Raw genomic sequence first — 13621 nt, 5'->3', positions numbered from 1 at the left:
TACCCTGCTTCCAGAGCTTTCCTTCAGTGCGTTTCCATTTCTGTCACCTTGCTGCACGCTTGGGAGGCCTTATGTCAGAGTAGCTCACACTCTTTGCTGGCATTTGGTTCCATTTCAAGGGCCCTTGATGTTCCTTCAGAGTTGCTTTTTTTTTTAAGTATTATTTAGCATTATGATCCAGACCTTAAACTGTGGACTTTGCAGTTGTAATACAGGTGTTCTGTTGCTCCCAACCAAGGAGCTGCCGGACTTTTCCCCCCAAGTTGCAGAGGTGATAACTTGAACGAGACGTTCTAGTTTCTTGGGACCTTGTTTTGTTGTCTTGCACGTTAATGTGGTTTGTATTTCACAAGGCTAAACCGTATATAGTATTTCTTAAATGTGCATTTGCAATAGATGGATATATTAACTGTTACTATCAAGTTGAGAATTTGAACTATTAACTTTACTATAATAAAGTTTTGTTATAACGGTGCTAATTACTAAGCAGCTGAATTTGTGAAAAAGTGCACAGCAGTAATTTGCACCTTATTGTTGCTTTGCTATTAAAAAAAAATTGTGAACACTTGAGCTTCCAAAGAGCATGTTTATCTATGGATCTTTAACAGCTGGACTTCTTGAGTATAGCATTTGGTGTCTGTATTTGTGCTTCTGAGATGCTCATTTTACACTGATAAGAGCTGTTGCGTGCTGAATGGGACATTGTAACAAGGAAGGAACAGCATTTTAAATCACTATGTGCTTTTGTTTATTATTTTTTTCTAGTTTTAGGAAAAAAAAAACAAGAATAAAGATCTCCTTTCTCGTTCCTCCCTATCGATGTGAAATCACGAACTGCAGTAGTCGGATTTGAGTGTTTTGGTGATGGCATTGCCATTGTTTCAATGGCAGATAAAAATGGTTCTCTTCTGTTGGCTTCACATCCTCAGTAAATGCTTCTACATCATTAAAATCTTATTGAAATGGGAGGGAAGGGGGCAGGGTACAACCTTTAAAAGAGTGAGACATAGACATAGGACAAGACAAAAACTGGTTAGAACCAACTAGGTCCAAGATGGCAGAAGATTGGACTTCCAGTAAATCTTTAACCTCATTATATGCTCATCGTAATACATTAGCATGCTAAACCACACGCCCACCAGCACCATGGCAGTTTCAAGGCCCACCATCAAAGATCAAAAAGTGGGTGGTGGCCCACCTCCTGGAAATCTCCGCCCCTTTCCCTGAATAATCCTCCCACTCATTAGCCTATGAGATTACCCAGCCCATAAAAACTAACCACCCCATATTTCAGGGCCTTTCTCCTTCTGAGATGGCCCACACTCTGTGGAGTGTGTTTCTCCCAAGGCCATTCTTGCCTTTTGAGACAGACTGCATTCTGTCTGTGGAATGTGTATCTCTCTAAATAAATCCATCTCTCTTTTTTTTTCTTTAACATCTTTATTGGAGTATAGTTGCTTTATAATGTAATAAATCCACTTCTTACCTATCACTCTGTCTCTCACTGAATTCTTTCTGCGATGAGACTTAAAGAACCTGAGCTTCATTAAGTCCTGAGACGAGATGTGTGATCTCAATTAAAAGACCGTGGTTTCAAGTCCCATCTGAGTTGTGCCGTTTAATTTTCACACCCCTAAACCAGCACAGGTTTGTTTTGTATTTTGCTTTGGTCTATAAGAACAACCTCAAGTCTTGGGAAAAACTTGTTTTTGCCCTGTGGATGTGTCAGAAACGTCTGCTTCAGGTAGTTTCCAAGTGTTACTTAGTAACCTATGATCCAAAAACCCTGTTAAGGTGCTCCAACTATTTGAAAACTACACGTTCCATATTTTTATAGGCGTATATTCAGATTAATTCCACCTGCCTCTTATTTGGATTTCTGGCAGCTAGGAACTTTTTAAAGGAATTTGTGTTTTTCAAAAGAAATGCGAAAAATTAAATTTTCTTTCCTGATTCAAGAGTTCTTCTGTACTTTTAAGAGATCCTGTTCATGGGCAGAAAGGAGAGGTTTCAAAGGAACCTCATCTCCATATGGTTTTACTCGATAATCCTTTATCCAGCATCTTCGACCCTCATTCCTTTGCTTTCTTGCCTGTGGCTACATTTCTATCTCTGCATCAATTAGCACAGTGATTTATACAACAAGCAAGCAGTTTAGAGGTAATGGTACACAATTAACATCTCATTCCACCATAAAGGGTATGCTAAATACCCCAGTCATTGCTTTCTCTGCCTGGAATTGAAATAAGTGTTTGTCCTAATTCATATGCTATCTGATGTGAAGTGGGCCTGCTTTGTACTGCACTACACCATTAATCTAATTATAGATAGCTGCAAATGAAGTGCTGTCTGAGCCGGGAGATTGAAGAAAATAGCCTTTTGTCATTTAGCATGACTCTGTGAAGCAGGATCACACTTTACAGGGCAGTACTGCAAAATGGAGATCTCAATAATATTGCTGCCTGTTGCATCTTTTCTAATTACAACAGCATTGTAAACACAACTGGGTGCTGATATAAATAGAGCTGTAGATATGCTGTCATGTGGGTTGTCGGAGAAAGTCCTCCGAGTGCTGCTGGATTAAATGATGCATCCTTGATTGACAGCTACCTTGAGACCTTACCGATGGAGCTGTCACAGCGTTATGCTAACAGGCCGGCCCGGTGACTGTGGCGGTGCCAGGCGCTCTAACTGCTGTCTCTTCATTCCCCCTTCTTCGCCTGGGTGCACCTCCAGCAGGACAGCGCCAGCTTCAATTCTGTGTGCTTTCAGTATTGTTTCATGAACATTTTTGTTGGTTTGGTTTTGTAGGGCCTGATGCTGAATGAAGTAGAGGGGGAATGTATTTTGCCTGGCTTGGAACCCTCGCTTTGTTCTTCTGCCAGTGTTAATTATGTATCCCACGAAGACTGTAGGAAAGGAAAACAAGGTTGAATTACAGTTCTAATCCCACCTAAATGCTTTATATCTTGTGGGGTTGGTTTTTTTTTTTCCTATTTTTCTGAAACACCGATGTTTTCAAAGATGCATGCTCATTTTTGCATCTAGTCATTTCTGTCACTTTAAAAACATTGACAGTTTACCTCTGGCTCAGAGTTAGGAAAGTAGACTTTTAGAGGAGCATTTGAGTGTTAGCTCACTGCCATGCGGTGGAAATGAAGACACAGCTTAAGGGTTGGAGACCCTTGGGGCAGAAGGTGTAAAACTTTGAATGAGAAGAGATCCTTGTATTTGAAGAAAGGTTTTTGCCACCTTACTTAGTGAAGGTCGATGTACAGTCTAAGGCCAGTGCTTCAGGATGTTAAGGTAATTGATGAAAAGTAACTGACAGTGAAGCTTCATCATTTATCCTTGAGTCCGTGTCGGCTGAGCGGACCCACAGGCGATGTGAAAAAGCATGAGCAGTGCATCAGCTGTGTGCTCCTCATCGTGGGGAGGATGACGTAGGGAAGAAAACTGGAGCTGAGCCTACTTTGCGAGGAAAGACAGGAGAGGCTCTGAAATCACGACTGAAAAAATGCATAAACAAACTGGACGCACTCCTCTGGGAGGGGCCCCCAGACCCCTGAGTCTCACAAGCACGTGAGCACGTGGGATGTGTTACACCGCTGGTAGATCTGGAGGCCTTGGGGAGAAGTAGGGATTTAAGCCCCATGAGGAGATGCATGTGCTAAACTAACACGGACACCAGCAGGACGGTGTGTCGTGTGACCATCTGAGGGCAGCGTGTCCACCATGAGGGCTCTTTGCTGCCCCGGGGCGCCGAGTTGGGTGTGTGCAGGGCACGGCTGGGCATGCCCACTGGCAGGATGTTTTCGTTAACCAAGTCTGGTTAAAAAGCCGTCTCTCCCCCCAAAACCAGGACTGGCCCTCTCCTCCGCCAGCAGCCGCCCGGCTCTGCCCCCCACCTTTTCCCTGTGGTCAGGTTCCCTGTTAAGAGCTGTATGTTCATTTTTGTAACAGTTCCATTGTGTTCCTTTTAATTGTCCATCTCTTATAGTTTTCTTCCTGATCCTTTTTACGTCTGGTATGATTTTTCTCTCTTTCTTTTGAACTTTTTGGGAGAAATTTTCTTGTTAGACATGGTTTTACATTGCAGACACCACAAAATTAATTTGCTTAGAAGCCGGGCCTGGGGTTATTTGACCATAGCTAGGTTATTAGGTAAGGCCTCTCTCCCGCCTGTTGGTGCCCTGTGGGTCGGGGAGCTGGAGCCCGGGAGCACCTGCTTACATTGCGAGGTGTGTTTTCAAGAATTTAATCATTTGACTGTGGTTTGGAGAGCACCTCCCTACACCCCCGGGGTGAGGTTCCATCCTCATGAGCCCGGGAGCAGCTCAGCTTCCGGCCCCACCAGCAAGCAGGCTCGAACCCTGATTGCTGACATCTCTCCAGACCTTGCAGAGGGAGTACCTCTGGCTTCTGCCAGGATTGTGCTTCTCTGTCCCGTCAACGAGCCTTTAACATCTTGGCCTCCCACCCCCAAAACATCGAGTTGGTGGTCTCTCTGCTTGAAAACAATAACAACAACAACTGAAAATCAAAACTCTCCAGGAAAGTTCTAAGGAGCCCATGAGGAATATTCAAATACTTAACATAAAATCAAAGCCTGCACAGGTCACGGGGCATTTTCCTGAAATCTCTCACCCCGTTGGCTACTCTGCCCGTGCCCCCTAAGAATTCAGAGGAACCAATAAATAGCAGTTTTGATCATAAGCTCTGAAAGCCCTAGTGTACATTCTTAAATGACTTCTTTTCTGAGGCATCGAAAAGCTTTTACGGTTCTCACCAGGCAGTTCATTCTGATGGGCCCATATGCTGCTCTCCGCTCAGCTCCCATCCTGGCCTGCGCCCCGTGCCCCGCTGCACCGCCAGCCAAGGGGTTGTTTCCAGAAGCCGTGTTTGTGTGGGCACGCTGAAGGTCAGGGCAACATCAAAGGTAGTCTTAAAAAGAGAACCTTCTCTCTGCCGCCGCTTTTTATATTCAGAAAGGTCATGTCTCAGCCAACTATGTGCAACAGGGCCTCTCCTGAGGCACTTACGCCGTTGTTATTTTTTACTTGTGATTACAATAAGTCGCTTATCCCCCAAACAGATTTAAGAACAATAAACAAATACAAAAGGAAAAGGAACATCTCATCAATAACAAAGGCTGCATCTGAAGGCATTGAGTTTTGTGACTCTTTTACATCTCTTTCCAAGCAAAGCAGGAGTCCTACAGAGAAAGGAATCCAAAGATATGAAAATTATAAAAATAGTAAAAGGATCCAGTTTGAGTCAGGATCTTGTCATTTCTGGGGAGACATGGAGCTTGGGACAGTCTTAGCATTTTATTTCTATTAAGGCTCGTTTGTGATATAGCTAAAATTAGTTTTTAAGGGTATATATCCACGGTGGTGAAATGTGATAAGTCATATTGTCCTCAGTGTAGAAAGATACTTTCCCTGAGTTCACATTTTGAAGTCAAATTGTGCGAAAAACAAGAAGAAAAAAGATCTGTACGCTCCGGGGAAAACCAGCCAACTGGGCCCAATGCTGAGCAGTCACGAGGAGGAGCTGCACAGGGTGGTGCCAGCCAGGAAAGTAACTTTTTTTTGTTGACCTCGATGCTTCTAGTGATGTTGGATTTTCTTCTCCAAGGCAGACAGAGCACAGATACTGAAACTGCAATTTGGTACGATTATATTCTCCCCTCTCCCTGTAGCCCCCCTCCCATAGATTTAATGAAGGACTCTGAGGTACAATTCGTCGTTGATAAATAGCCCCTCTGCCTAGAATGTTCATTAGACTGACAGCAGAATGCACTCTCCTTGCTTTTTTCCCTCACCACTTATGACTCAGATGAATCTTAATAGGAGCAAAAAGCTTTTATTTGCACTGTAATTTCACTTAAGGATCATATCCTTCCGAAACTGGCAGACACTTACTTGTACGTCTTGATTGCAAAACACACTCAGGAGTAAAGAAACATGCAAAAGATGTTATTATTCAACCTGTCACAGTGTCGCAAACCTGCTTGGAACTGAGGCCATCGAAGCTCTTCTGTGGACCCTCCCGCCACGCCTTTTGAAACCAGGCCCCGTAGAGAGCACACTTAAGAGATTTCATCGCCCCTGGACAGAGTTAAGGGTGATTCCATTTTGCTTGTGCCTCCCTGCCATCACGATGCCCACAGGAGGCTTTGAGTTACAGCAGCTTTTTCCGAACAAAATGGAGCTGCCTGGATACTGCATCTGTCTTCCCCCAGGGAAATGCACTTTGGTAGAAATTTGAAAATCTTCAGGTGGTGGTTCCAACTTCACCAAGTAACACTTCCTCCAGCCATGTTATTTTATTTCTGTTTGAACAGAGCAAACTGTGGCTCATGTGTTTATTCACAGAGATCTAGGATTTTTCCCGCCAGGCAGAAATTCCCTTTATTAGAAATGTTCTGTTTGACTGAACTGCCTTTAACGTACCCCTCATTATTTGAGAGCCACCTACAAAATGTGCCATTAAAGTACTGGGCTGTGCAGATCTTTTTTTTTTTTTCTTTAATTTATTTGTATTTTTTAAATTAATTTATTTTTGCCTGCGTTGGGTCTTTGCTGTGTGCGGGCTTTCTCTAGTCGCGGCGAGCGGGGGCTTCCCATTGCGGTGGCTTCTCTTTGTTGCGGAGCAGGGGCTCTAGTCGTGCGGGCTTCAGTAGTTGTGGTGCGTGGGCTCAGTAGTTGTGGCTTGCGGGCTCTAGAGCGCAGGCTCAGTAGTTGTGGCGCATGGGCCTAGTTGCTCCGCGGCATGTGGGATCTTCCCAGACCAGGGCTCGAACCCGTGTCCCCTGCGTTGGTAGGCGGATTCTTAACCACTGTGCCACCAGGGAAGCCCTGCAGATCGTGTTTCTGTCAGTGGTTTTAAAATCTAGAATTATTGCCTCTTAGTGCAGAGGATATTCACATTATATTTCATCTCTATCAACTATAACCATCTTGTTACATTGGAAAGAGCACGTAGTGTTGTGCCTAAAAAGAAAAGCTAACTTTTTCGATCGTGAACATAACATTTTATGCCCCTGGAAAAAATGTGTGTTTTTAAATATTATTTTGCCCAAAATGAACACCAAAAACCCTTTGTCTTAACTTACTGATACATAAGTCCAGCCACTGTCTTGGGGGGAGCAGGCAGTTTGACATGGCTGTCTGCTGCCACCTACCGGTGTCTTATGGCAGCACCCCTTTCTCCCGTGGGCTGGCCCAGCTGTGGAATTTGTGTCGATTGGGATAAGTTTGTAAGTGGTGAAGGGAATACAAAGAAATTCTCACTGTTTTCTTTATAAAGTTTTGAGGTGTTTTTTTTAAAAGATACAGGGTGATTACTATTTATCATTAATTAATTACCAGAGTAGTTCTACTTCCAAGAAATTTCTTAAACAACCGGCTCACAACATATGGCAGGAACAAACTAATATATTTTGCTTTTGTGTACAATTATGAAAAACCACTTGACTTGAGAGATGGTGTAATTTAAAAGCTAAAAACTGATTTTGAATGAATGCTACATTTGAGGAAAAGTTCATCATTTAATCTCGCTTTCTTTTCCCTTTAAGTACAAGGTGCATATCCTAACCAAACTTGCCGCAGAATTGAACAAATTTATGCTGGAAAAAGCGGCTGAGGACACAAGCAGTATTCTGCGCTCCCCAATGCCTGGCATGGTGGTGGCCGTCTCTGTCAAGCCTGGGGACCTGGTAAGGACCGTACTTCTGTGTGTGTCTGTGTGTGTGTCTCGGGGCTGTTGCAGGCTGAAGCAGGATCTCGTTCTTGAGTCATACGACCCCACAAAACAGCAGAGGAGCTTTTGTGCATTCTTTGTCCAACAGTTTCACATCTGAATTAGGTTAGTAACAATATCTCTGAGTGCCTCTCCTCCCAAATGACCGGGGACTGGAACAGAAATAAGGCCAGATTCATTGTTTTTTTGGCAAATTTAGTGTTTCAGGAAGCGTTTCATTGAAAATTTCTGTTTACTCTTTAGCTCTCTGTGGTTTAAGCATCCTTAGAGAAGTCATGCCAAGAAATGATCCCCCGATGGGGGAATTTTTTGCACATATTCTGGAATAAATAGGAAGGGTACTAAGGAAAGTTAATTCCGTAATCTGTATAGTACCAGAGCACTTCCGAAATAAAATTTAGGATCACAGTTTGAATTTTTTCATCTTGACCTTGTGACATCAACGCACAAATCAAAGCTATGTTAATATTTCCTCACATGTTCAGTCTCAAGGTAGCATGCCATGGACAAAAGGATACATTCACTGTAGCAGCACATAGATAGAAATCTATTGATCAGCAGCAAAAGTAAATAGAAGACAAAGATGCAACCAGAAGGTTTCTAGGGAGCGCTTAAGTCCCCACATTTTTGTTTATGTGCCGGAAGATAACATCCAAACATGACGGTCTTTAATGGATGATACGGTGATTCCATTTTGTATTTCAATTATGTCACAGGAGTTTATATATTTTCCTATAAAGATTACATTAAAACTGCCTCTGTATTTCTTTATTAACGTAAGTAAAATAACGTTGAGGAAAACTCATGTAGTTGGTTGGCATTAGCTTCTAGAAAAGTACTTACAGTAGATGAACATTAAAAAAAAATGATCAGTTTCAGCTGTTTAAATGATTAGCCCTGAAACTGATATGTAAAGTTGGAAAACTGACTCAACAGTTGCTTTACCTGATGATATAGAAATGGAACAACTACCAGCTTTTCTAGAAGAGCATAAAAGAGGTTCAGGAGCTGTGAATTGTTAGGCTTACTTTGAAAGCATTGACATTGCTGGAAGAAAACACTCATTAACACGCTAGTGTTAAGGATTTGGGAGAGGCGATGCTTAATGAAGATTCTGTGTTGAGTGTCGGGGAGGGGTTTGTCTTGTATCTGTTGGTTCTGAAGGATTAGGGCCCTGAGAAGACAGCCCCTTGGCCTTGACGTTAAGAGTGTCTACACTCACTACATTACCAGAGCAGTCAGGACAGTCTCCTGGTGACTAGAAGTGTAGGTTGGTAAACAGCGGGAGGGGTTCTTGTTGTTGTTTCCATTTTCCTCCTTAAGCTTATTCTGGAAGCCACAGAGGCTGTGTGCAGCCATCCTGAGCTTGTCAGGCCTAACTGTGTGGCTTTAATTATAAAATCACATTTGTGCTTGGAAAAAGAAAAATACACATTTCACTGAAATCCTCACTTTTCTAACACCTGAGTCAGACAGAACCTGAGAGGAGGGAGGAGGAGGGGGTGGCAGCCCCTGCTGGGAGCCTGCTGGGGGGGCAGTTCAGGCTGTCAGCTCCCCTCCCCAGAGAGCAGGGGGCCTGCAGCCTCCTTGTTGCCAGCAGCTGCTCCAGATACCAGAAGGGCTTAGCTTTCGTACTTTCCATTTCCTGCTTAAGAAGTTAACGTGGGAAAGGCAGGGCTTTTGGTGGAATGGAGCAGTGTGGTGTTAGTCTCGGTTCGTGGGGGGAGCTCAGATACTGGAAACCACCACTGATAATTAAACGTGGGTATTCAAGACTGGTTTGGTTTGAGAAGGAACTGGGGCCTCTATTTTATGTATTTCTCTAAAGTCAGAGCACACCGTGGGGGGTTGGGGGGTGGGTTGCTGAACCGCCTCCTGGTCTCCGGGTCCCCTTACTTGTAAATAAATGCTCTGCACACGCATGTGCCTGGGCTGGTCACGGAAGGCCTGCTTTCATTCCTCTCTCTAGCTTCCAGTGCCACTTTTGGTCCTGGCAGAACTTCCTTCCATATTCTGTACCATTGTGTTTTGATAAGACAGTATTTTCCCTTGAGTTATTATTTGTGAAAAGTGTCCCAAACTGCTAATAGCTAAACCAAAAGCAGGGGGTGGGATGTTTGATCGTCGGCTCTTATAACAACTTCTAGAGTTAAATCTGCCTTGTGTAATTAAAACAGTCGAAAATTTCCTTGGACCTAAGGCACGGCACATACTTGAGGCCTTTATAAGAAAATAACACTTGTAGCTTTTAAGTTTTGCGGTTGAAGATTATTTTAACACTGTAGGGCGTGTTGTCTTGTCCTTAGCAATAACACTAGCTGAGCCAGGTTCCACTCTTATCAGTAGGAAGATAACGGAATCAGTCATCTCTGTGTATTTTCAAGGAAAACAAGGACCAAAAACACAGCTAAGGGCTTACAAGTATTCTATTTTTCTTTGTAATGTTATTTTTTATAGCTTAAATCCCAGTTGTCTGTAATTTTTATATTTAGCATAAGTAAAGCTTGACAAATCTTACAATGGTGAGCCTGGCAATAACCTGCTCCACAAAAGTGTCATAGACAATAAAGGACAGATCTGCTCTGCGAAGTAAACGGCGTTAACAGAGCTTAAGCAGCTCAGGACGAAATCATCCAAGGTGGCCATTTGGAAGCGGTCAGTGTGCTCAGAGAGCTTTGTGGGGAGAGGTCCCCCTCCCTCTCAGCTCAGAAGCTGGGTTTTACTCTAAGTGCTTGTTTCAAGTTCACCCAGCAAACGTCGCTAGTACTTTTTCAGTGTCCGTTGCCTGCTATTTAACATTAAATATGGTAGGAAAATCATTTCTGAAATGATTGTATAATAACCTTTTTGAGTATGTCAGGAGGGGATGCCAGTTCATAAGCAGTAAAATGCATACAAGCACGCAAACCAGAAAGAAATGACGTTGGAGTGGATTGAGAACATCTAGAATCACACATGTAATTGAGGAAACAGTTGCCAAGAATGGCTTTTATATGCCTTTCCTACGTGCCTTTTTTGTCTGCCTTCTGAAAATATGTTTACAATAACTGATTTTCATTTCAGTTTGAAAAATACCTATTTTTCTGTACATTTAATAATATAAACCAGGGGCACTTCTATAATCAAAGTTAGCATTTAAAAAATAACTTGTATTAAGTTTTTAAACTTCTATCTTTATGATTCCTTGAACAAAAATATTAAAAATATATATTCTTTCAGAATAATGCTGAATACATTTTTTCCCCAGCATTAGACTTACAGCTGCCGAGTTTGTGGCACAATTTTCGTTTTGACTTTGATATCAGAAACAAAACAAAAAATAAAAATGAGGCAACCCGTGGGGATATTTTAATATTGCTTTTAATTAAGATGGTTTCTAGTTACGTTTAGATTCTGCAGTCATCTCAGCTTTGCATCAGAAATATTCATCTTATTTAATAACATCACAGATTAAGTGAGACATGAACCAGAAGCAGGCTGAATACCCGCTTACATTTCCTTCTTTCTTAATTATTATATTGTGAGTTATTAGTTTGTAGGACCAGGTAAAATAACAGATGGATATTAAGTACCTGTTGCTGCTTTTCCTTACCTCTTAGTCTGTTTGATATTAGTAAGACAGAATTTGGAGTATTTGTGCGGGGCTAAGATGAGGAAGATCCGCTTGATGATGGAATTGACCTTTAGCAGCAGAAGGGTAATTAATTAGCTGTTTGAGATTGCTGTTCTCATGAACAATGTCTTAGGCAAAAGTGGTATATACTATAAAAGTGCACCAAGGAGAACAGAAACTGTGTAATGATTTCTGGGAGAACCACCCAGATTGCGCCCTGATTGATATTCCTCCGTGCATGTGCTCCTTTGGGGAGAGGCCTCCAGGCAGGGGGACACCACCGCTTTGGAGACACAGGTGCCCTGTTTCAGAGAACGATATTCACACCTGCCCTTTGTCCCTAAACCATCTGTAACTGAGCTTACAGCTGATGTAGGGGAAATTGAAAATAAACTTGGCATGAGACCTTCCTTTTCATTTCTGGAAGAAGCAGGATTTGAAGCCTCCCTTGGCCTTACGTCTTCCCCATGGGAAGGGCCGGGTGGGGGCTTCCTGACGTGCTTGTCTGGCAGTGACCCGTGGGCTTCACGCGGCCCAGTATCGGTAGCTGCATCTTTCCCTGGCAGAGGTCCTGGCTCGGCTGTTTGATAGATTTTCCAGTTTCTGGATGCCTTGATTTACACTCGTGAAGTAATTGCAGTGATTAAATTTCCATATTTTTATAGCAGTGGTTATTCAAATGGTTTACTTGACAAGTTGCCAGTTTTTCACCTATATACCTCAGATTGTATTCGAAAGCAGGTATATAGCTTCATGCATTCATTATGTAACATTTTTAAACTTTAAGTTATGAAAATTACAAACATACAGAAAGTTGTAGAGAATAATACAAGTACTCATATGCTCTCTGCTCACGTTTACCATATTTGCTTCAGATTTTATTTCACAATAAAACATTGCTTATACGGTGAACTTGCCCCGTGGCCTCTCCCCAGGAGAAATCCTGTCCTGCTCTCTTCAGAGGTAATGGCTATCCTGAATTTGGCCTTTTTATCTTTTCCAGATGACATTTATTTTTGAATGTTATGATTAATTTTTGTTGGTGGTAACAGTTTGGGAATTTTTACAGTTTAACTTAATGATAATTATCAATATAAGATAAAATATTTTTGTAGATCAATCAGTAAATATTGTAGACAAGTCTTCTACAAGTTTGGCATTTGATTTTGTTTTTCAAGGGAGGATCTACTTGGAATTAGAGGGTATGTTATCTTTGTTTTAAACACTGTTGAAGATGATAGTCCCCAACCTTAACAAGATTCAAAATATCTCCTCTCACCTTTTTGCTAAAAAAAAAAAAAAAAATTAACAAATTTAAAAAAAATCATTATTTCACTGAGTCCTTTAAAGCAGCCTACTTCACAGAGGTGGAGGATCCAGACTGATTTGTTAAAAGTACTATAAATGACATCAACTTGAACTGGTTCTCTTTGTACCTTAGAGGTTCTGGCTCCAGTTTTGAGCTAACTTAGAGGGTGGTAGGGAGTAGTAATTTTCTTCATTTTAAGGAATTTTCGGGAAAACTGGGCTCGTTGTATACTGGCCGCCTCTCTGTGTTCTGTCCCCAGCCTCTGGGCTCCTGCTCTGACGCCCAGGCACATCCAGGGAGGAAGCCCCAGCAGCACCCTCCCAAGTGAGTCGCTGGTGATCAGACCCGTTCAGGGAGGCCTTACACCGCAGATAAGGGGCTTGGCAGCGTTTCTGTCACCTGCCCTCTCTTTTCTTTGTAATTCAATGATGGTTCCTTCCAACACTGCTTACATACTGCCCTGTTCCCCGGGGTCTCTTCTCCCACCCTCTTTACGCGAAGATCTTGGGATGGGAACGTATGTTTCTTCTTCAGGAAATATCAGGGGATATTAACCAGCCTATCTTACCGGCTCAGAAAGAGGAAGTTATTATACTCAGATCCTCACAGTGCCTGTTTTTTTTTTTTTTTTTTTTTTTTGCTGTACGCGGGCCTCTCCCTGTTGTGGCCTCTCCCGTTGCAGAGCACAGGCTCCGGATGTGCAGGCTTAGCGGCCATGGCTCACGGGCCCAGCCGCTCCGCGGCATGTGGGATCTTCCCGGACCGGGGCACGAACCCGTGTCCCCTGCATCGGCAGGCGGACTCTCAACCACTGTGCCACCAGGGAAGCCCCTCGCAGTGCCTTTTAACCAAATCTGAGATGCCTTTTCCTTGTGGCTGTTAACTGCGTCTTTCTTCAGATCTAAGGGCCTTAAAATGCATTGCATTCAGGC

General features: G+C 42.8%; 1 protein-coding gene across 8 annotated transcripts in view; it reads left to right on the top strand.

The window, feature by feature from the left end:
• PCCA (propionyl-CoA carboxylase subunit alpha) overlaps positions 1-13621 on the top strand; it is a 385988-nt gene that overhangs the window by 332327 nt on the left and 40040 nt on the right. For 7 of the 8 annotated variants that reach the window (XM_033435088.2, XM_049701173.1, XM_049701172.1 and 4 more), the window contains one exon: positions 7583-7723. In XM_033435088.2, coding sequence (XP_033290979.1) covers positions 7583-7723 — 141 coding nt within the window. Of the gene's footprint in view, positions 1-7582; positions 7724-13621 lie in introns of those variants that run through there. The other variant, XM_049701176.1, reaches the window with a different exon arrangement.

This window comes from Orcinus orca, chromosome 18, assembly GCF_937001465.1.
Source record: "Orcinus orca chromosome 18, mOrcOrc1.1, whole genome shotgun sequence".
Lineage (NCBI taxonomy): Eukaryota > Metazoa > Chordata > Mammalia > Artiodactyla > Delphinidae > Orcinus > Orcinus orca.
Note: the sequence above shows the minus strand (reverse complement) of the source record. Positions and strands in the feature narration are given on the sequence as shown.